The sequence below is a fragment of the Eurosta solidaginis genome, chromosome 4 (genome assembly GCF_040869045.1).
Source record: "Eurosta solidaginis isolate ZX-2024a chromosome 4, ASM4086904v1, whole genome shotgun sequence".
In the NCBI taxonomy this organism is placed as follows: domain Eukaryota; kingdom Metazoa; phylum Arthropoda; class Insecta; order Diptera; family Tephritidae; genus Eurosta; species Eurosta solidaginis.
Window position 1 is genome coordinate 92,311,178 of NC_090322.1, and position 25,476 is coordinate 92,336,653.

The following is a 25,476-nucleotide window of genomic DNA, read 5'->3' on the forward strand; positions in this document are numbered from 1 at the left end:
CTATTATTTCCGCTTGGAAAACGATACAGTAATCCGCCAGCCTGTTGGATCTGTTTATTTCCGGATCAGCACAGTATACCGCAGACCCTACTCCTTCCACTACTTTGGAACCATCTGTGTACACATGTATAGCCTCGTCCACCATTTGAGCACCCTTGCGCCAACCGTCCACCTCTATTGTGGCCTTAAGATCGCCCTCGAAGTGCAGATAGGGAATCAGGTAGTCTGTTCGTCTTGTGGTTGATGACGCTTTACTACTATGGCCGTATGGTCGGCGCTCAAGCTGCCCCGAGACACCGAGCCTGGTTGCAGTTGTTAACGCTATGTTCTTTGCTACCGGGTCTACAGGTGGATTGTGCAGGATGGCATACAGTGCAGCTGTCGGGGTTGTTTTCAGGGCTGCCGTAATGCTAAGCATTGATAGTCTGCATGCCCCCTCTAATATTTTGAGGTATGTTGTTTTTTGTCCGGCTCCATAGTATAGAATAAGGCTTACAATCGCTGTAAAACCTCAATGAGAAAGAGAGGGCGATAAGCCCCACGTACACCCCAGCATTCTTTTACATGCATAAAGTGCCGTTGAAGCCTTTTTCACCCTCTCCTCCACGTTGAGCTTCCATGACAGCTTACTATCTAGGATGATTCCTAGATATTTTTTGCAAGGTTTCTCCTGAAGGGTCACCCCTCCTAACTTAGGCCTGATCCAATTTGGGACCTTGTACCTCTTTGTAAACAAGACCATATCCGTCTTATCCGCGTTGACTTTCAACCCGACATTTGATGCCCAGGTATGAATATCCCGAAGCGACCGATCCATCAAAGAGCTAATCGTTAGAAGGCGCTTTCCACTTATGACAATTGCAACGTCGTCCCCGTAAGCCTTAAGTTTTACGGGTCCCTCATCGAATCGCCTGAGCAATTGGTTGATGACCAGCGTCCACAGCAGATGTGGTGGCACCCCTCCCTGCGACGTTCCCCTATCCACTGATTTCGTGGCCTGTTACAATCCCCATTGTGATGTAATCTTCCTGCAATTTAACATGGAGCCGATTCATCTCGTTAAGGCTGGATGTACCTTAATGTAATTAAGACCATCCATAATCGCCCATTTAGAAATATTATTGAAAGCCCCGGCAATGTCTAAGAAGACTCCTAGAGCATATTCCTTATATGCCAGGGCTTTCTCTATGCTTATTACCACCCTATGCAATGCGGTGTCTTCCGACTTGCCTTTGGTGTACGCATGTTGTGTTGTGGAGAGCAGCTTTTCATCCACGTTGGACTTTATGTACACATCTATCAGCCTCTGAAAGGGTCTGAGAAGGAATGATGTTAAGCTAATGGGTCTATAGTCTTTGGGATATACGTGACCGATCTTCCCCGCCTTTGGTAGGAAAGCTACACGAGCAGTTCTCCAAGTGTGCGGTACATGATTCAGTCTTATGCACCCATCAAATATTATTTTAAGCCATTCCACGACCGCCCTACTTGAAACTTGTAGCATGGCCGGGAATATACCATGGGGGCCCGGCGATTTAAACTTAGAAAAGGTCTTCACTGCCCATTCGATCTTGGTATCGGTCACCAAGCCCGGCACTACCCGCTCTGTGATCGAAGTGTGACTGCTGTCTCTTCTAAACCATCTCCCGATGGGAAATGTGTATCGAGAAGCACCTCAAGGGATTCCTCACTATTACGTGACCATTTCCGTTCTCTTTCTTGATTAGTCCCTGGACTATGTTTCCCCTTTCTAGGACTTTTCTCAATCGTGCTGTTTCGCTGGAGCACTCTATGTCCGTACTGAAACTTTTCCATGATATTCTCTTCGCCAAGGAAATTTCACACTTGTAGATCCTCAGTAGATCCCTGTACTCGTCCCGACACGCTTCGCTTTCCGCGGTCTTTGCGATCTGAAACATTTCTTTTACCTGTCTTCTTAGATGACTCAGCTCGTTGCTCCACCATGGCGGCTTTGATTTTCCTCTGAATCTTCTTAGAGGGCAATCTTTGTTATACGCAGTCATAAGCGTCCTTGTTAGGAATTCATTCGACTCCTCCAGTTCCTCCACATTAGCAACCTCTTTGGGTTGTCCCAGTTTTGTTTCTACCTGTTTCTGCAATTTAGTCCAGTCCGTTGACCTAGGGTTTCTAAAGGTTCCTCCCCTCCCTACCCTCTTTAGGGGGATGCTGAAGCTGATATACGCATGGTCGGAGAAGAATGGTCTATCAAGAACCATCCAATCATACCTTCATATATCACGCTCGGAGCTCAATTTAATATCCAGAACATTGCCAGATGTTGGACCAATGTATGTAGGGACATTTCCCCTGTTGGCAATCCGCAAATTGGTTTGCAGGATGTAACAAAATAAAGATTCGCCTCTCTCGTTCGTATCTGCTCCTCCCCGCGAATTGTGGTGCGCATTTGCATTCGCGCCTATGACCAACCTCCCTTTGCGCCGTTCGTCCTGAACTAGCTTCTTGCACTCCATCGATGGAACCTCCGCAGCATGGGCCATGTAGCAGGATGCCAGGAGAAATGCCTTCTAATTTTTTGCTCAACGGCTACCACTACGAGGTCCTCAGTAGTGTAATTAGGCAGCATATATGAATGCAGATGTTTCCTTACCATTACTTCAGCTCGCTCTCTTCCTTCCGTTTGCGCGTAGTAAACGCCAAACCCGCGCGAGCTAAGTCCAGAAACCTTTCCTCCCAATGAGAGCCACGGCTCCCGGATGAGCGCCACGTCAAACGAACCCTCCTCAAGGGTTAGGAGGAGTTCGCTCTACGCCACTTTACTGTGTTGGAGGTATATCTGTTGGACGCGCAGCACCATTGGGCTGTTTGTCTCCCTCCAGCACCTTCGTCGTGACGTCGTCGTCCTCCCCTTGCTGTTTTGGTTTAGAGTAATTGAGGCCCCCTTCAGCCTCTCGTAACTGTTGTGCCGGGTGTTCCTCTGTGCGAGTCACAGCACCATTTGGCGGTTGGTCCTCTTCAAACACTTTCGTGTTGACGTCGGCTACCTCCACCTGTCTTTTTTCTCTTAGGCTTTTGAGGTCCTTTTCGACTTCGCCCACCTCTAGCGTGTTGGGATTTTTATCCTCGGGACTTCTTTTCCTGAGTCGCATGTAAATTTTGCCTGTGCCAAAGGACATTTTTCCAAGCTGCGTATACAATATATCCTCCGCCTGCTTCCTTATTTGGACGATGTAGAACTAACCTTCCTCCGTAAGCCGAGATACAGTAGTAAGTACCTTCTAATCCTGTGTCGGTATGTTCGGATTCTGATTCTGTAGAAGTCGCAGTGTATCCTCCGACATCATCACGCATGGTATCCATACCTTAACTTTTGGTACCGTGGGGATTTGCCCTTTATCCACCACCTCAAACCGCGCGTTCGTGCCTTGCTTTTGGAGGTTTGGAATCACTTCCTCCAGCCACCGCAAGCTCGCGATGTTGTCGCGCGCTACCATCTTCACACCATTATACCATCCCCCCGAATCAAAGGTTGGAAGGGGCTTACTTGGTTGTTCCCGCATCATCTTAAGTATTAAGCTAATAAGCTCCCTTTCTACATATCTCCACCTGTTTAGTAGTCATCTGCCCGAAAGGACTGCTACCAAGGCTACTATCAACCAGCGCCACAGTCAGTGACTGCTTTGCCACATCACTCACCTTCTCGGGAAAAGGCGGGGTCTTAGTGTTATCTCCCTTTGGCACCTCCGAGAAAGCCAGAGCCTTAGCGTTAACTCCCTTGAGCACCTCCGAGAAATCCGGAGCCTTAGCATTATCTCCCTTTGACTTATCTCCTACTTTCGTAGTTGGAACTTCCCTCTGACTGACAGCTTTCGATGTAGTTGCTACCTCGCTATTGGGACCCATCTGTCTTACAGCTTTAGGCCTACTTGACTTGTATATGCGACTGCCCTGTCTCGCGGCTCTGGGACTCGGTCTTTTCTGCCTCTTGAAAGCAGGCTTGTCGCCTTCCGCCGAACATTTCCTCTTCATTCTGCCATTCGGCGCTTCTTCCTCCTGGTACTGGTTGCAGAACCGAGGGTTTCTCGCAGCAAACCTTTTGAACTGCCTTCGACCTATTTCTACAGCCTCATGGGCCCATTCCAAGCGCTCGACCTCTGTTGGGTCGACCACTGCTCCCAAGCTTTGTACAATTCTTAGTGCTGCACGGTACTGCGAGAGAGCTCTTTTACTTCCTCTGCTCCGTACCCTTCTCCACTCTTCTTCTACACATCTATCAGCCTCTGAAAGGGTTTGAGAAGGAATGGTGTTAAGCTAATAGGTCTATAGTCTTTGGGATACACGTGACCGATCTTCCCCGCCTTTGGTAGGAAAGCTACACGAGCAGTTCTCCAAGAGTGCGGTACATGATTCAGTCTTATGCACCAATTGAATATTATTTTAAGCCATTCCACGACCGCCCTAATTGAAACTTGTAGCATGGCCGGGAATATATCATGGGGGCCCGGCGATTTAAACTTAGAAACGTCTTCACAGCCCATTCGATCTTGGTATCAGTCACCAAGCCCGGCACTACTCGCTCCGTGATCGAAATGTGAGTGCTGTCTGCTGGCTCTTCTAAACCATCTCCTGATGGGAAATGTGTATCGAGAAACACCTCAAGGGATTCCTCACTATTATTTGACCACTCCCCGTTCTCTTTCTTTTTTAGTCCCTGGACTATATTTCCCTTTGCTAGGACTTTTTTCAACCGTGGTGTTTCGCTGGAGCACTCTATGTCCGTACAGAAACTTTTCTCTTCGTCCTGGTAATTTCACGCTTGTATATCCTCGGTAGATCCCTGTACTCGTCCCGACACGCTTCGCTTTCCGCGGTCTTTGCGAGCTTAAACTTTCTTTTACCTGTCTTCTTAGAAGACTCAGCTCATTGCTCCACCATGGTGGCTTTGCTTTTACTCTGAATCTTCTTAGAGGGCAAGCTTTGTTATACACAGTCATAAGCGTCCTTGTTAGGAATTCATTGGACTCCTCCAGTTCTTCCACAACGGCAACCTCTTTGGGCTGGCCCAGTTTCGTTTCTACCTGTTTCTGGTATTTAGTCCAGTTTGTTGACCTAGGGTTTCTAAAGGTTCCTTCCTTCTCTACCCTCTTTAGGGGGATGCTGAAGCTGATATACGCATGGTCGGCAAAAGGATGGTTTATCAAGAACCATCCAATCATACCTTGATATATCACGTTCGGAGCTCAGTGTAATATCCAAAACATTGCTGGATATTGGACCAATGTATGTAGGGACATTTCCCCTGTTGGCTATCTGCAAATTGGTTTGCAGGATGTAACAAAGTAGAGATTCGCCTCTCTCGTTCTTATCTGCTCCTCCCAATGAATTGTGGTGCGCATTTGCATCCGCGCCTATGACCAACCGCCATTTGCGCCATTCCTCCTGTACTAGCCTCTTGCACTCCATCGGTGGAACCTCCGCAGCATGGGCCATGTTGCAGGATGCCAGGATAAATGCCTGCTTATTCCTTTGCTCAACGGCCACCACTACGAGGTCCTCAGTAGTGTTATTAGGCAGCATATATGAATGCAGCTATTTCCTTACCATTACTACAGCTCGCACCCGTGCTTCCGTTTGCGCATAGTAAACGCCAAATCCGCGCGCGCTTAGTCCAGAAACCTTTCCTCCCGATGAGAGCTACGGCTCCTGGATCAGCGCCACGTCAAACGAACCCTCCTTAGAGTTAGGAGGAGTTCGCTTGACGCCAGTTAATTGTGTTGGAGATTTATCTGTAGGACTCGCAGCACCATTGGGTTTTTTGTCCCCCTCCAGCAACTTCACCGTGACGTCGTCGCCTTCCCCTTGCCCTTTTGGTTTAGGGTGTTCGAAGCCCCCTTCGGCCTCTTGTAACTGTTGTGCCGGGTGTTCCTCTGTGCGACTCACAACATCATCTGGCTGTTGGTCCTCTTCTAACACCTTCGTGGTGACGTCGGCTACCTCCACCTGTCTTTTTTCCCTTAGGCTTTTGACGTCCTTTTCGACTTCGCTCACTTCCAGCGTGTTAGGATTTGTATCCTCGGGACTTCTTTTCCTGAGTCGTGTACAAATTTTGCCTGTATCAAAGGACATTTTTCCAAGCTGCGTGTACAATATATCCTCCGCCTGCTTGTTTATTTGGAAGATGTAGAACTGACCTTCCTCCGTAGGCCTAGATACAGTAAATACCTTCCAAACCTGTGTCGGTATGTTCGGATTCTGATTCTGCAGAAGTCGCAGTGTATCCTCCGACTTCATCACGCATGGTATCCACACCTCAACTTTTGGTTCCGTGGAGATTTGCGCTTTATCCTTCACCTCAAACCGCGCGTTCGTGCCTTGCCTTTGGAGGTTTGAAACCACTTCCTCCAGCCACCGCAAGCTCGCGATGTTGTCGCACGCTATCATCTTCACACTATTATACCATCCCCCTGAATCAAAGGTTGAAAGGGGCTTACTTGGTTGTTCCCGCATCATCTTAAGCACTAAGCTAATAAGCTCCTTTCCCACAGATCTTCACCTTTCAGTAGTCAGTTGTTCGAAAGGACTGCTATGATCAACCAGCGCCACAGTCAATGACTGCTTTCCCACATCACTCATCTGCTCGGGAAAAGCCGGATTCTTAGTGTTAACTCCCTTCGGCATCTCCGCGAAAGCCGGAGTCTAAGCTTTAACTCCCTTTAGCACCTCCGAGAGAGCCGGAGTCTTAGCGTTATCTCCCTTTGGCTTGCCTCCTACTTCCGTAGTCGAAATACCCTTTGACTCGCAGCTTTCGAGGTAGTTGCTACCTCGCTATTAGGGCCCATCTGTCTTACAGCTTTGGGCCTACTTGTCTAGTCTATGCGAATGCCCTGCCTCGCGGCTCTGGGACTGGGTCCTTCCTGTCTCTTGAAAACAGGCTTATCGCCTTCCGCCGAACGTTGCCTCTTCATTCTGCCATTCGACGCTTCTTCCTCCTCGTACCGGTTGCAAAACCGAGGGTTTCTCGCAGCAAACCTTTTGAACTGCCTTCGACCTACTTCTACCGCCTCATGGGCCCATTCCAAGCGCTCGATCTCCACTTCTGTTGGGTCGACCACTGCTCCCAGGCGTTGGACAATTTCTAATGCTGCACGGTACTGCGAGAGAGCTCTTTTACTTCCTCTGCTGCGTACCGTTCTCCACTCTTCTACTCCATTTTCATTTGTGTGTTTTTCTAACACGGAGTTCATTGAATCAGCACTACTCTCGCTCCCCGAGTCCGACGCATCGCTTAATGCGTATTTGTCGTCCTTGGCTTACGGCTCAGTTCTCCTCTTATCATCCTCCTTATTACAATTTGGTAATGAGTCGTTCATCGTGGTCGTGCGACCACCTGCCCGACTAGGCGGGCTCAGCGGCCAGTGTTATATACGGGGAAAGAACCGTCAGCCACAGCAGCGCCCCTTACTGTGGTAAGGCACTCAATACTTCCAGATGTGGCCCGGTATCGGGAAGGCTTTGTTCGAATACAGCCGAATTTATCCCCAGGCTGCAAATGGTCCAATAGGCACGGTCCGCATAACACCCTGGATTAGGGAGTTGGCAGTTCTTGGTAACCGACATCCCGCCGCCCTCCTATGAGGCGAAACGGCGTAGATGCCAGTCCTAAACAGCTCCGCCTCATAGTCGGGCGCTATGGAGATCGGCTAAGCCCTCACACCAACGACAAGGTGCCTACCCTAGTGAAGGTGAATCAAACTAAGTGTGATATCTTCTACATAGACGTCAAAATTCCAAAGTGACTGGGTCACCTGATTTGAAATTGACTATCGCTGTCTCATTCTGTATCTCTTTCTATCACCCGCTGAAGATAGCTGGCCCTCTGCGCCTCCATATTGAACACCCTGTCAAAACGCTAAAAAAAAGTAGCCATATTGAAAGTCCTGTCAGGCAGTTGACAGATAAGATATGACACTTAGTTTGATTCTCAATGTCATACTATACTTCATACAGCTTTTACCATCAGAGGCTCCAACAATGCTAACGGTGAATTTAACGGAACTGTTTCTCTCTATACAAACGGCACACCAGTTAGCAATCAAGCTATTACACTGAAAACACCATCAAATGTACACTCTCTATCGAGTAATATTTCTTCTCCGGTCTTACTAGCTACCGTGCGAGTAACTGCTGTCTCATCATCTCATCGGTATAATCCCAAAGCTCTTGTCGACCAGAGAGCACACGCTACGTTTATAACAGAGAATGCTGCTCAAATACTCTACCTCAATAAAACCAATGTTAACGTGTCGACTAGTAGTATTGGGGGCATTCCAGGCATAACTGCCAGAAAAGTAGTGAGTCTCAAATTGTACTCACATTATGAGAAAGAGTTTTCTAGTAAAGGTAAGCAATTTACTTATTATTTAAGAATTCAAGAGCTTAGAACCAGCTTATAATAATTGAATATTCAATTAATATGTTTTTCTAAGAGAAACTGAAAGGAAGGAAAGAAATATTTACTGGCATATTGCGATGGTACCATTTCGAAAACCGCCACGTAATCATCATCAGACAATTTGATAATGTTATCAAAGGTTTCACCGAGATTCGTACCACGAATCATACGGTGAAACTGCAGTTCCCTTAACCACTAGGCTATCCTGCTTTTATTTGTTTCCTTGCTTAATTCAGTTTATCTCGTTTCGACACTAACAACACAATTGAGATATTCTGTCTCTATATTAACTGGTGTGTTATGTAGATTTGTTTTTGCAAAGTTTCTTTTACGTTGCGAATGAGAAGCTTTGTAAACTCGGGCTCAGTTTTACATATTTGTGATTGTTTTTTTAATGGTGTGTTCAATTTATACTTATTATTTAAGAATTCATGAGCTCAACACCGGCTTATAATAATTGAATATTCAGTTATTATGATTTGTTTTTGTTTTTATCGGCCTATTGATAAATGATTCAAGGTTCGATTCGAGCTCAAGGCCAGAACAATAATTTTTTTCAAATGATAATTATTGTTATTTTTTAATTTTCCTAAATTTGAAAAATTGTATTTTGTTTTTGGAATAGTAAGTAGAAAATTTTTTAGACAACCTGCCATAGCTGCGCAGATAGATCCATTTCGAAGGGTGCTAAGCCTTCATCATCAGTACGGTTTAGGCATGCTGCGCTAACCATTTAGCTATACAGCGGTGGTTTGTTTGACTGGCAAATTTGCTACTTCTATTCCTTTTTACCAACTATATTTATTCAGTGTTGCGCCATCTGGTGCAAATCACTGATAATGCTGGATTTTTGTTTATTGTCAATTACTTTCTTTGACATTCCCAAGTGCTCATGGTTTATTAACAATTGCTTTTGTTTTTATCGGCCTTCAGTTATTATGTTTTTATGAGAGAAACTGAAAAGAAGGAAAGAAACATTTATTGGCATATTGCGATGGTACCATTTCGAAAACCGCTACGTAATTATCAACAGGAACTTTCGTAATGTTAACAAAGGTTTCACCGAGATTCGAACCGCGAATCACACGGTGGAACTGCAGTTGCCTTAACCACTAGCCTATCCTGCTTGTATTTGTTTCCTTGCTTAATTCAATTTATCTCATTTATACACTAACAACACAATTGTGTGTTATGTAGTGGTTATGGCAACTGCAGTTTCACCGTGTGATTCGCGGTTCGAATCTCGCTGAAACCTTTGATAACATTACGAAATTGCCTGATGGTGATTACGTGGCGGTTTTAGAAATGGTACCATCGCAATATGACAGTAAATTTTTCTTTCTTTCTTTTCAGTTTCTCTTAGAAAAACATAATAATTGAATATTCACTTATTATAAGCCGGTGTTAAGCTCATGAATTCTTAAATAATAAGTATAAATTGAACACACCATTAAACAAAAAAACACAAGTAAGCAATTTACCTAATATTTCTGATTTAGATCTCGCAGACCCTACTTTGGCTTCGCCAGATTATATAGGCATGATAATTGGATATGATCTATATGGAGATATTTTTCTAAACGATATGAGAAAGCATAAGCGGGTAATATTATTACAAGAAACACATTTTTAGTGGATGATTTCTGGCCCTGTTAATTTATGTATACATGACGACCTACTTCGTTTATTTTGGGAGCAGGAACAGTTGCTTGATAAAAAACTTCTTCACCGGGAAGAAAGTTCCTGCGAAAAACTATTCCTAGAAACACATACCATGGATGCAATAGACGATATACCATCCATCTTCCTTTTAAAATTTTTCTTACCAACGGCAACCTGCCGTCATTTCCTTCCATTCACCTAATTGTTGTGAAAAGACTACGGCAACTGGATATCCGCTTTAAATCCAATAAAAAGTGTGAAATGTTATACAAAGAGTTTCTATCAGAATACGAAGCATTGAACCACATGGAAAGGATGGGTGAGTTCCCAAGAGATTTGCAAGAAAATCAATACCTTTTCTGCCATCATGGCATCTTAAGAGAAAGCACCACTACAACTAATTTAAGGGTAGTATTTGATGGAGGAAGTAGCAGGTAGCAGAGCACATCATTCAACGATGAACTCCCTCCTGGGCGACCTTTACAGAATGACTTGTCTTGCATAACTACCCGATGGCGCTGCCATAAAATTGAATTTACAGCTGACTTGGAGCAAATATTTCGTCAAATAAAGAGTTGTGATGACCACCAACATTTTCATCGTATTTTGTGGAGAGATGATGTACGGAAGCAAATAGGTATTTATAAATTGCGAACCGTTACCCACGGAACTGCCTCAGCTCCTTATTTAGCAATACGGTTTTTTACGTCAATTAGCATTTGATGAGAAGACCGAGTTCCCTCACTCTAGTGAAATATTTTTGAAAGACAGGTATGTTGATGACATAATATCAGGGGGTGATTCCATTGCAGAGGCAATAGAATTACAACAGCAATTGAGTAATCTTTCTAATCGTGGTGGATTTAATTTACGAAAATTGAAATCTAATTCTATAGAATTAATGAATTTTATTCCGGCTGAAAAACGAGATAATGTTGGCTCATTTCAATTGACGGACGAGAGCTTTGTTAAAGCTTCGTGGCTACATTGGAAAGTAAATGGAGATCACTTATGCTTTAAACTAAACTTAATTTCGCTTCCACAATAACCAAAGGTAGTATGCTATCAGATGCCTTGAAGCTGTTTGATCCTCTGGGCTAGTTAGCGCCAACGGGACTCATTCAAAGAATTAGAAAGCACAATAGGAACAACATTATTAATTCAGGCTAAAACTAAAGTGGCTCCGCTTAAGACTGTTACGATTCCCAGTCTAAAACTATAGTAGCTCCGCTTAAGACTGTTACGATTCCCAGACTAGAACTATGTGCAGAAACCTGTTGAAGTCATGGCAAAAGTTAAGCGTCATTTCGATGGAGAGCTGGCAAACATTTACTATATGACGGAGAGTATGGTTGTCTTAAGTTGGATACGAAGTTCTTCAACACGATGGACCGTTTATGTAGCCAACAGGGTTGCAGAAATTCAACTTTGTACTACATCAGAACAGTGGAGATACATACCTACAAATGAAAACCCTTCGGACTGTTTGACAAAGGGATTAACATCACATGACCTTATAACGTGCTATTTATGATGGTAAGGCCCACAATGGCTCATACAGAACGAAAATAACTGGTCTCGTTCCAAACATGAATGCTGCACTTCCTTAGAGCAACGTAAAACTATATAGCAACGGACACTGCTGTCCCTGAGCCAACTTATACAAACTTTACACTAAACTAATCACTAATTAAATAATACTCTAGCAAGAGTACTCACTCGTAAGCACAAAGAACTAGGCTATTCTGCTTGTATTTGTTTCCTTGCTTAATTCAGTTTATCTCATTTCTACACTAACAACACAATTGTGTGTTGTGTGGTGGTTAAGGCAACTGCAGTTTCACCGTGTGATTCGCGGTTCGAATCTCGCTGAAACCTTTGATAACATTACGAAATTGCCTGATGATGATTACGTGGCGGTTTTCGAAATGGTACCATCGCAATATGACAGTAAATGTTTCTTTCCTTCTTTTCAGTTTCTCTTAGAAAAACATAATAATTGAATATTCAATTATTATAAACCGGTGTTAAGCTCATGAATTCTTAAATAATAAGTACAAATTGAACACACCATTAAACAAAAAAACATAAGTAAGCAATTTACCAAATATTTTTGATTTAGATCTCGCAGACCCTACTTTGGCTTCGTCAGATTATATAAGCGTGATAATTGGTTGTGAGCTATATGGTGATATTTTGCTAACCCATATGAGAAAGCATAGGCGGGTAATATTATTAGAAGAAACACATTTTGGGTGGATGATTTATGGCCCTTAATAACAGTATTTCTGCAGACGTAATACATTCGAATTTGTGTACACATGACGACCCACTTCGGTTATTTTAGGAGCAGGAACAGTTGCTTGATAAAAAAGCTCTTCACCAGGAAGAAAGTTCCTGCGAAAAAATATTCCTAGAAACACATACCAGGGATGACTATATACCGTCCATCTTCCTTTTAAGACTTTACTTACCAACGGCAAGCTGCCGTCATTTTCTTCCACTCATCTAATTGCTGTGAAAAGACTTCGGCAACTGGATAGCCGCTTTAAATCCAACAAAAAGTGTGAAATGTTATACAAAGAGTTTCTATCAGACAACGAAGCATTGAATCACATGGAAAGGATAGGTGAGTTCCCAAGAGATTTGCAATAAAATCAATACCTTTTATGCCATCATGGCATCTTAAGAGAAGGCACCACTACAACTAAATTAAGGGTAGTATTTGATGGAGGAAGTAGCAGGTAGCAGAGATCATCATTCAGCGATGAACTCGCTCCTGGTCGACCTTTACAGAGTTACTTGCCTTGCATAATTACCCGATGACGCTGCCATAAAATTTAATTTACAGCTGACTTGGAGCAAATATTTCGTCAAATAAAGAGTTGTGATGACCACCAACATTTTCTGCATATTTTGTGGAGAGATGATGTACGGAAGCCATTAGGTATTTATAAATTGCGAACCGTTACCTACGGAACTACCTCAGATCCTTACTTAGCAATACGTGTTTTACGAGAGAAGACCGAGTTCCCTCACTCAAACGATATATTTTTGAAAGACATGTTTTTGATGACATAATATCAGGGGATGATTCCGTTGCAGAGGCAATAGAATTACAACAGCAAATGAGTTATCTTTCTAATCGTGGTGGATTTAATTTACGAAAACGGAACTCTAATTCTATAGAATTAATGGATTTTATTCCGGCTGAAAAACGAGATAATGTTGGCTCATTGCAATGGAGGGACGAGAGCTTTGTTAAAGCTTCGTGGCTACATTGGAAAGTAAATGGAGATCACTTATGCTTTAAACTAAACTTAATTTCGCTTCCGCAATAACCAAAGGTAGTATGCTATCAGATGCCTCGAAGCTGTTTGATCCTCTGGGCTAGTTAGCACCAACGGGACTCATTCAAAAAATTAGAAAGCATAAAATTATTACGATGGATTGGAAGTAACAATAATAGTAAAATAGAATTGCATGGGTTTAGTGGTGCATCTTAATTAGTGTATGCAGCAGTAGTCTACGCAGTTGTTTACAGTGAAAACAATACATCTCCATTATTAATCCAGTCTAAAACTAAAGTGGCTCCGCTTAAGACTGTTACGATTCCCAGTCTAAAACTAAAGTGGCTCCGCTCAAGACTGTTACGATTCCCAGACTGTTAGTTGAAGTCATGGGAAAAGTTAAGCGTCATTTCGATGGAGAGGTGGCAAACATTTACTATATGACGGATAGGGGGGTTGTCTTAAGTTGGATACGAAGTTCTTCAACACGATGGACCGTTTATGTAGCCAACAGGGTTGCAGAAATTCAACTTTGTACTACATCAGAGCAGAGGAGATACATACCTACAAATGAAAACTCTTCGGACTGTTTGACAAGGGGATTAACATCACATGACCTTATAGCGTACCCTTTATATGGAAAGGCCCACAATGGCTCATACAGAACGAAAATAATTGGTCTCGTTCCAAACATGAATGCTGTACTTCCTTAGAAAAACGTAAGTCTTATATAGCAACGCACGCTGCTGTCCCTGAGCCATCTTATACCAACTTCACACTAAACTAATCACGACTTAAATAATACTGTAGCAAGAGTACTCACTCGTAAGTACAAAGAACTATACAGACGCTGTCTATCTCCAGACATTTGAACTCAATCGTGCGCTTAACTCTCTTATAAAAGCGGTACATGAAAAATACTCTTGGGTTGCTCAAAAGCTCCAAGTTTCTAAACCTTTCTCCTTTCATTGATACTCAAGGTCTACTAAAAGTTGGAGGACGAATAAAGAATGCAAAAGCACCATTTGACAAAACACATCCCATTTTGTTAACAAAAACAAATCCACTATTGTTGCTTATTTTTATAGGTGCTCGGCACAAAACTTTGCACGGAGGAGTACAGCTGATGACGTCTTATGTTATGCGTTGCTATTGGATTCTCTCCTATCGTTCTATAGCTCCCTCTACACTTAGCTAAAGCACACCAGCAACAAATGGCAAACTGGCTGTGCGCCTACAACCAACGAAACCATTCAGTCACAGCGGATTAGACTACGCAAGCCCCATAACCACTAAAAGCAATAACTTCAAAAGGTTATAACTGCCTCTTTTATGTATGAGCACGAAGGCAGTTCATCTGGAAGCAGTTACAAGTCTAACATCAGATAACTTTATCGCCGCATTCCGTCGATTCGTTAGTAGAAGAGGTCGCTGTACATACCTATATTCGGGCTGTGGAACTACATTTGTGGGAACTGACAGAGAACAGCAACGTTATTTTAAAAAGCAAAAGGCCGAATCCACTGATCATTCAGCAGCAGCACTAGCAAACGCAGGAACGACATGGCACTTCATACCACCTGCGTCTCCCCACTTCGGAGGTTTATGGGAAGCAGGTGTGAAATCGACCATACATTACTTACGTCGCATTATGAAAGATTGTATACTCACTTATGACGAGGAAACTTGTAGAGCGCCTTAAGCAGCATTTGTGGCAACGATGGACTGATGAATATCTACACATCTCTCTATCTAATGAATATCTTCATAAATGTACGAAGTGGACAAATAAAGAGGAAAGCCGCTGCTGTTGGAGACGTGGTGCTTTTAATTCATGAGCGCAGTACTCCAGGTTATTTCCCGTTAGCCAGAATACATGATCTTCACTTTGGAACAGATGGTTTGGTGAGGGTAGTAAATATTTTATGCAACGGAAAGTTCTTAAAACGACCTTCTTCTAAATGAATTTTATCAATGACCCTGTAACAAAATTAAGATATTTTAAAAACTAAGCATCATTGTGAATAAGCATTGTCATTTCACTTTATTTTGATTTACTCATTCTTTATTACTTTACTTTCATTTTTTTCTTTATAAAAACGTACGCTTTTTCTTGAAGTTACAGCTGTTAACCTGCATTCTAAAAGCTTGGATAAACTTGTGAAATAAAATGGAAATAAAAAAGTCTAGTATCAATTACTATTAGTGTTCGAATGCAAAACAACCATTTTTCGACCTAAATGGTATTATCCCTGTACGTGGGCGCCTGAAATCGGCGGAAGTGGCGAATGATTTCAGGTATCCAATTATCGTACATAAAAACTTTCCCCTATCTTCTTGCTCATAATTTACGATATTTGTCATTTTACACTGCACGCTGGCCCACGTATAGTGCAGGTGGTATTAGCAACGTCGCTTTTAGATGATTGCAAGCATGACTGAACTCCCGCCTCTTATGTGAGGTTTACCAAGTACGATCCAGAGGCTCCAAAGCCAGTGAATTAAATCATCGGTAAACCGATTAAATCTATACCGGAACCTGAAGATCAAGGGTTTCGGAGAAACATACATACACTCTAAAGCGAAAATCGTAAATTTACTACCAAAATGGTGGGCAACACTTTAACCACTATAAGTGCGTAATATTACACATCTTTATTTTTACCACTATAAGTGCGTAATATTACACATCTTTATTTTTACAAATCTCTTGTTGAATTTTACGCAAAAAATGTGTAATACCTTAGACACTATATGACTAAAATTGTACGCACCAGTTGCTTATATTTACACCCTAAGGGCGCGATTTTAAACAATAAGAGCCAAATTTTGCTTGTAGTGAAAAAATCGCACGAAGCCATCGAACAATTGAATTTGTGGTACACAGTGGTGACACCTTCAATCACGGCGTCTTTTGCAGAATGATTATTTGAAAAATGGACTGCATAGACATTTTAGCTTGAAAACTTTTTATTGTATTTTGGAAACAAGCGTTCAAACAAATTGGAACTCAGTTCCCTCTGCGCATATAAATGCAAATGATAACTCCTTAATTTGCAGAACTGTGTGCAAAGCATACACACACACATTTCCAATATATTTGTAAATCTTATTCACTTATTCATATTTACATATATTTTAAAGCGTATCACTTATTTATATTTACATATATCTTATAGATTATAACCCTATTTATGATTATATTTTAAAAATTGTTTTTGTTTTTATCGCCCTATTAATAAATGATTCAAGGTTCGATTCGAGCTCAAGGCCAGAACAATATTTTTTTTCTAATGATAATTATTGTATTTTGTTTTTGGAATAGTAAGTAGAAAATTTTTCAGACAACCTGCCATAGCTGCGCAGATAGATCGATTTCGAAGAGTGCTAAGCCTTCTTCATCATTAGTACGCTTTAGGCACGCTGCGCTAACCATTTAGCTATACAGCGGTGGTTTGTTAGACTGATAAATTTCTACTTCTATTCCTTCTTACCAACTATATTTATTCAGTGTTGCGCCATCTGTTGCAAATCATTGATAATGCTGGATTTGTTTATTGTCAATTACTTTGTTTTGACATTCCGGCCATTCCATTAATCGGCCTATTGATAAATGATTCAAGGTTCGATTCGAGCTCAAGGCCAGAACAATAATTTTTTCCAATGCTAATTATTGTTATTTTTTAATTTTTCTATAATTGAAAAATTCTATTTTGTTTTTGGAATAGTAAGTAGAAAATTTTACAGATTTTTTCTTGAAGTTACAGTTGTTAACCTGCATTCTAAAAGCTTGAAATAAAATGGAAATAAAAAAAGCCTAGCCTCAGTTATTATTAGTGTTCTAATGCAACACAACCATTTTTCTTAAAACGAGTAAATTTCCACTTTGTTTGTCGCATATTATTTTCACGTATATGAAATGTAATTTAAGGAATCGGAGAAAATTCTTATATGAAGCAATAATAATTATGAATGAAGTAATAACAATAATATATACTTACTGTTCTTGTGTTTGAATGACTAAGAATCCAGTAGACATGGGATCTGCTTCTTTAGATAAAACATCGTAGTCACATTCGTCTTCATACCAGTTTGGTGACTCCAATAGCATTGTGATATCGAGTTCTTGAATTTCACGAGGGCTAGCGAAAGCTATCATCCCAGATGAACTGTTGTTCAAACAAAATGACAATAAAGATTCGTGATCTTTATGTATAACCCTTATATGTTCAGATTCATTGTTTTCATTTATGCATCCTATGAAATATGAAAAAAAGTTAATATGATTACAGTGATAAAAGAAATAAAATAATTTTAAAAAATTTTTAAGTTAAACGATTTTATTTAAAACAATACAAAATAATAAGTAATAATAATACTAAAAGCTGGAAAATAATTAGGTAGGTCCTAGGTACTAGTCATCACATGTAAAGTGGCCTTTCGTGGCCACTTAATTTTTGGGTAAGTAACCCCCTTTCCAAAATACAAACACATTCAATTCCACTATGAATTGTCCCACTATAGGGTTGAATTATATTTTACAAAGTTCAAATTCTTTTATTATATAATATGCACCAAAATGTAATTGGTAAGACACTTCAACTTATATTTTGTTCTTTTTAAGCAACTCACAATTCTGCCGTTCGGGCTCGTTTCTCCAAAATTAATGTCTATATCATTTTCATATTTTCTCCAGCCACACAAGCGCCGGGTTGCATTCGCGACATCTGCTGATTTGTGCTTGAAGTGTTGAGTTTGTTTATGGTGCCGTCACATCACCCTCCTTTTGGAAAAGAAGGAGTCGGCAGGGTGATCAATTCTGCCGGCTTCCTCTTGCCCCAAATGAATCGATGTGTACGATGTTTAAATGCATAAACTCAAACCCATATCAGCTTATGTTTCACTTAATAATGAGTACATTTATTTTTACAGTGCTCTTGAGCTTATTCAGTACTATCCTACATATAGTTTTAGTATGTGGTAATTCAGTTTGTTTATACAATGTTATTGAACTTATTTAATATGTAAAAGAGTTTTATTTATTTTTGATTAAATTTAGTTTACAATGTAATTGGAAAGATATTTTTTGTTTTTTTTTTTATATATATATATATATAGTGCAATTGTTGCCTTTAGTTAAATATAATTTTGTATGTTGTATATATATACGCTTATAATATGAAAAATAAAAAACTTATAAGTATATGATTTGTATGTAGATGAAAATTATAATATAGTTTTCGATTAAGATATGTTTTTTGTACTTATGTGTAAGATCGTTAATATATTAATGAATATAATAAAACGTTTAATTCGAAAAAAAAATGTTTGTATTTATGTAATGATGTTTTTACTCATTTATACATTGACTAAACACGTATAGTATATTATAAAAAATTGAGTTTATGTTACTTTTTGTAATCTATTTTTGTGAACTGTATTTGACTTTTTAGTTTTCTTGTCATAAATTGTTACGTTTACGCCATCCACTTGTTTAACTTCATATCGACCCTCGCAAATGCTTGCGTGTTTATCGCGACGTTCCTTTTCGACTAAAACCGTATCATTTAAGGCAATGTCTGAAGGACGTATATTTCTATCGTAATACAATTTATTACGTTCTTTATAATTATTTATGAGCTCTTTTGCCAATGCATGGGATTTTTGCATACGGTACTTCACTTCCTTTGCGTAATTCTCAACATTGTATATTGGATCTCTTTTTTCAGTTCATTTGGTAACACCGACTTCCTACCGAATGTTAGTTCAAATGGAGTGAATTTGTTGTCGAAAACAATATTAGATGTTGTATTGTGTAAGAAAGTAAAGTACTTTAAATATGTATCCCAATCAGAGGAGTTTTCATTAAGATATGCCCGTAGGTATTCGTTAAATACCCTATGGTTACGCTCTATTGTACCAACAGTTTCGCGATGGTATGCAGTTGAAAAGTCATCTTTGATATTCAAAAGTTTCATAAGTTCTGCAAGAATTTCATTCTTATATTCGGTACCTAAATCTGACCTGATTGATTTCATAGGACCATATATCAAAATAAAACTCTCGAAAATTGCTGAAGCTATTGGTGTTGCGCTTTTATCTACCAGGTATTTTGTTAAATCGCATATGATGGTAACTGCGAACTTGTTACCGTAACTCGGTTGTGGTAAGGGTCCGATTGTATCAATAATAACTATATCAAATGGTTTACTCGTTGTTGGAGCCAATACTAAATTTTCTTTGATTTTTGGTTTGACTTTGTTTACTAAGCATTTTTGGCAATTTTTGACAAATTTAGCAATGTCACGGGTCATGTTTTTCCAAAAGTATTTAGTACGAATCTTTGCGTAAAGCTTTTTAACACCGCAATGACCGCCTGATACAGAGTCATTATGATAAATTGTCATGATTTTGGTTTTTGTATTGCCGTCTGTTATAGTTTCTACTGGGTCTGTGAGTAGTATTTCTAACATTTTTAAAATTTTATTTCCGCATTGTTTTAAATTTAAAATTGTACAATATTTAAAAAATAGATCATCTTTTGGCCATTCAACTTTGTTAATATGGTGATTGTTAGCTACTGTTTGTAACTTCGAAAGTAACTCTCCTAAGTTTGTTATTTCGATATTAAGTAGTTCGATCTTTTTACGTCGCATATGTGCGATTATATGCATTTTAGAAATTTGACTTTTATCATCATACAAAATTGTGGTTCTTATACGCGGAACTTTTTTCGAATAATTAAAGGAAAATTTGTCATAAACGTGTAAAGTAACATGTTTTTAGATGTTTTTATTTGTTTTCTTGAGAACGTTTTCATCGTGTTGTCGATTTGACATTGATCTTGTCTGTACTGCTAAAATTTGTTTGTTCGATTCTTTAATCTCATCGATTGTAATGCGCGATAGTGCATCAGCGCCAACGTTTGATTTACCCTTAATATACACAATAGTGAAATTATACTCAGCTAGTTCTAGTCTTATCCTTGAAAGTTTTGAAGATGGGTCTTTCATGTTGAATAAGTATACTAGAGGTCTATGGTCTGACTTTACAATAAAATGGGTACCATACTCATATGGTCGAAATTGCTTTATTGCGAAATAAATAGCTAAAAGTTCCAATTCTATAATTGGTTTTTTCTGCTCTGCTTTACTAAATGCTTTAGAAGCGAAACAAATTGGTAAAGCACTACCTTGCTGTTCTTGACTTAAAATAGCGCCACATCCAGTTGTGGAGGCATCAACGGTAATTATGAATTGTTTAGTAAAATCTGGATATTGAAGTAATTTTGGTGAAAGTAACGCTGCTTTCAAAGATAAAAATGCTCTTTCACACTCAACATCCCATACAAGTTCAACTCTTTTCCTGCTTAATCGATTCAGAGGCGCTGCCAGAGACGCAAAATTAGGTATAAACCGTCTGTAATAGTTTGCAAACGCGACGAATCTTCGTACCGCGTCTTTATCAGTCGGTTTTGTATACTTTTTAATTGCGTTTATTTTGGAGTCGTCTGGCAACAAACCTATGGCTGAACATTTATGACCTAAAAATGTAACTTCTGGTCGTAAAAAGTTGCATTTATTTGGGCTAAGTTTGAGATTGAAAGACCTACAAGTCTCGAAAACGTTTGAAAGATTTTTAATGTGGTGTGCTTCACTACAACCTATGACGACGACGTATAAAAATGCGACGTTGGGTGGTATACCCGAAAAAGCTATTGTCATCATTCGTGAGAATGAATTAGGTGCTATATTTAAGCCGAATGGAAGCACTTTCCATCTAAATGCTACTCGGTCAGTGCTGAAAGAAGTAATGTCACGTGAGTCAGGATGCAAGGGGATTTGATGAAATTCAGAAAAAAGATCTAATGCGGAAAAATATTTTGCTCTACCGAGATTGTCTAAAATATCGTCGACTCTAGCTAGTGGAAATTTATCAGCAATGAGTTTTTTGTTTACTGCGCGAAAATCTACGCACCTACGATATGCTTTTTGACCATTAATGTCTTTCTTTGGGACTACAATCAAAGGACTATTGTAATTCGAATAACTGGGTTCAATCAAATCATTGTCTAACAATTTATTTACTTGGCGATTTATTTCTTCGCGTTGAGAGTATGGCAATCTATAGTTTTTAACATATACCGGTTCGTTGTCTGTCAGTCTTAATTTTTGCTCGTAAAAGTTATTTAAAGTCATTTTGTCCGTGTCGAGAGCGAAAATGTCGGCATAATCTATGCAAAGGTCAATTAATTTACTATGAGCATGTTCAGGTATTTGATTTTTTAAAATTGAAGTCAGTTTTTTCGTACGTTTGTCTTCTTTGTCTGTCTTGTTAATTGTATAAACATTATAGTTTGAAAGTTTTTCTGTCCGGATACTGTTTCCATTCACATACTTTATATCATCCGTTGTATTTATGACTTTAATTATTGGGTTACTGTAATTAACAATGCACCTAGCTGTGAAAACACCTTTTTCAATTTCCTGCGAGTCCACGAAAAGTGGCTCGGGTGAATTTCCTAAATCAAAAAGTCTGAATATTTCACATCTTGGAGGAATGATACAACTGTCGCTTTCTGTTCCGTGTAGGATTGGTATCGCAACTTGTTCATTACCTACCCAGAAGGAAATACTATTTCTTTCATAATTAATGATGCATTTGTTAAGTTTCAGAAAATCTTTACCCAGTATGCCATCGGATGGAATATTAAAGTCTTCATTTACTACATGTAAAGTATGTTTAATACAAAAGTTTGAAAAATTTAAATTTGCGGTAATTTTATTTAAGTCGAAACTGAATTTGAAGTGACACCGGTAATGTTAATAATGTCATTTGTATTTAATGAAATATTACTGTCTAGAAATGATATTTTTATTAAAGAAATGCCTGCTTGAGTGTCTACTAAGAATGAACAAATTTTTTGTGACCCGTTAAGTTGTATTTCAATGAAATCAGAGTAATTTAAATTTAGACAATAGATGCCTATTGGTAAGGGATGTTCGTTTACTGGCTTAGTTCTTCCTCCCCCAGTGTTCGCTCCTGAGGGGCGCTGGCGTTTAAAGCGCGAACGTTTGCGTTTCGACCTCTACCGTTTGACGATCTGGAATTGTTACCTCTATTGTTACTGCTATTTGTGTTTGAATTGGAATTTGTATTGGAGCGCGTATTATTATTATTCTGGTATCTATTTCCATTATAATTTCTATATCTTTGATTGTTGTTGCCGTTATAGTTATTATTGTATGCAAATGAATTATTGTTTCTGTAACCAGTATAGTCGCGGTTTGGGTAAAAACCTCGATAACTACCACGTGAATTTCTGAATGTACTGTAACCACGTGATCGAAAAGCTAGAACCTGACGTTCAGTTACTTCGTTGTTTTGTTCTACAATTAATTTTGCTACTACGTCTTTCGGATCAGTAAATGCTGTTGAGGCTAAAATGGTTTTTACTAAATTTGATTTTACATTTAGACGACACACGTTAGCAGTTTGTTCGACTGCCATTTCGAGCTTTCGCTTGAATGATCCCTTCAATAATAAGAGACCGCTCAAGTGAGTCAGCTAAATCTTCAATTTTTTTGGCAAAATCTGTATAATTGTTACGGTTAACGTGCAACGCTGCAATTCTCCCTGCTACAACTTTCGAGTTGTCTGGTTTGATCCTATTTCGTAGAGCTGTTTTAATTTCATTGACTGAAGTTACTTGTGTTGGTATTGCTTCACGAGCTTTACCCTCTAATTTTGATTTTAAGAACGCTATAAAAGTATCAGTTAAATCTGCAGTAGCGAATTGTTCAAGTAATGCAATTTTGTCTATAAAAGAATCAAGTGCTAGCGGATCACCACTATAGTTTTCTCTAATAGAATTAGCACATGTGTTAATGAAAATTTTCTTTTCTTCAAGTGTTGCCATGATTTGATCGTTAAAATCTGGAGCTGAATTAGCAGAAGGTGAGGCCACGTTCAAACTATGAAATTAATGAAGTACTTATTTGAATGTCTCAATTTATATTTAAGCTGAAATATTGAAGAAAAAGAAAAAAAAAAATTTGTAAAATTGAACCGATGAATAGTCACTACAGAAATATTTAACACTTTATTGGAAGAATTAATTGGAACTGCAGTAGGCTTGTATGAAAAAATTAATAAAAAGTAATTGACTTATAATTATGCAAAAGTATGCAAATATGAATTGTTAAAAATTTCACAAATTTAGTAATCACGGACGCACCGCTTTATTTAAAAAAAGTTCGTATATTTTTACGGACGCACCGCTTTATTAAAAAAAATCTCACTTGGTTTTTCACGGAACCACCGTTTATTTCACGCAAAAAAAAGTACGGTTTAATAAGGGTTTCATAAAGCTGGTTTTACGCCTTATCAATAAGGCATTTATAAGGAGTTTTCGCAGCGGAATATGGAAATATGGAAAATGAAATCTATTAATTATGAAGAATATAAAGTTGAAATTTTTTAAATTTGATTAATTTATGGATTAATGAATTCCAGGACGGATACCGAAATGCAAAAAAAAACTTGAAATTTTGGAACTTACATGAACTTGCTAAGGGATTTTTAAGGAACTCGTGTTCGATAAGAAAAATCTCGAATGAAATAAGTAATATTGAGAATTAGTTACATTATATGAAAAACGCACTAGAGTTTATCGATTGGCAATCACTATTATATATAAAACTCGAAATATTTAGAATATTTTATATATATTGTAATTTGCAAATTCCGCAAAGCATTGCATACGGTGCGAACTAACCTTAAAAAAATGTATGGCTGTTTCACGCCACATTGTCCACATGTTATGCAAAACACAATGAATGAGTTTAAATTTATAAAATATGTATGACAAATTTGCGGTATCGAAATTTTGCTTTTATGAAAATTTATGAAACATCGAGATATCGCAATGTACGTATTAAAATAATAATTCGTTATACATATATAAACACATATCAATACATACGCGCCACTGAAGAAGATGCAGTGCATATATTGCGATTATGTTGAAAGGACTGGTCCACCATCCACATTACGTACCACCAAAATATTCTCCGCGCTGTTTTTCTTCTGTTACCATAAGAACAATTTAGGATATTAGAACAATTTAGGATATTGATGTACTGCTGCTTTCGGCTATGGCACTGGCAGCAGGCAAAATTCCGGTTTGCAAGATTCTTCGTTTTGGTCTTTTCATTAATGCAAATTCGCCATTTTGTGCACGTGGTGTGGCCCGATGTCACGGTCGCCATGTAAAGTGGCCTTTCGTGGCCACTTAATTTTTGGGTAAGTAACCCCCTTTCCAAAATACAAACACATTCAATTCCACTATGAATTGTCCCACTATAGGGTTGAATTATATTTTCTCCAGCCACACAAGCGCCGGGTTGCATTCGGGACATCAGCTGATTTGTGCTTGAAGTGTTGAGTTTATTTATGGTGCCGTCACAACACTCCTCATCAATCTAGGGCGTTGATCAGACAATTAAATAAAAGCGTTTGGCGCGTTAAATTTCTAAAAATATGACCTGATTAAGGTTCAGTCTTACTTATGACAATCAATAGAAATTTGACGCGTCCAACGCTTTTATTTATTTGTCTGATCAACGCCACCGTGGTGGATGGTAGCGTGCTCCGCCTACCACACCGTATGCCCTGGGTTCGCACCCCGGGCAAAGCAACATCAAAATTTTAGAAATAAGGTTTTTAAATTAGAAGAAAATGTTTATAAGCGGGGTCGGCCCTCGGCAGTGTTTGGCAAGTGCTCCGGGTGTATTTCTACCATGAAAATCTCTCAGTGAAAAGTCATCTGCCTTGCAGATGCCCTTCGGAGTCGGCATAAAACATGTAGGTCCCATCCGGCCAATTTGTAGGGAAAAGCAAGAGGAGCACGATGCAAATTGGAAGAGAAGCTCGGCCTTAGATCTCTTCGGAGGTTTTTTTTTTTTTTTTTTTTTTTTTTTTTTTTTTTTTTGCGGGAAGGCTGAAAAATGCCTAATGCACCATAATTGCTGCCGTCGCAGCAACCGTGTGTCCGTAGACTAAAAAACAGCCCCGTTCTGGAACCGTCGCCCA

At 39.4% G+C, this 25,476-nt stretch overlaps 1 protein-coding gene across 1 annotated transcript in view; it reads right to left on the minus strand.

Moving 5' to 3' along the window:
* The window catches only part of Rbcn-3A (Rabconnectin-3A), a 2,573,828-nt gene that overhangs the window by 1,019,844 nt on the left and 1,528,508 nt on the right, over window positions 1–25,476 (minus strand). Inside the window, exon 32 of the mRNA XM_067779516.1 lies at window positions 17,385–17,640. Within this exon, the coding sequence (XP_067635617.1) occupies window positions 17,385–17,640 (256 nt within the window). The remainder of the gene's footprint in view (window positions 1–17,384; window positions 17,641–25,476) is intronic.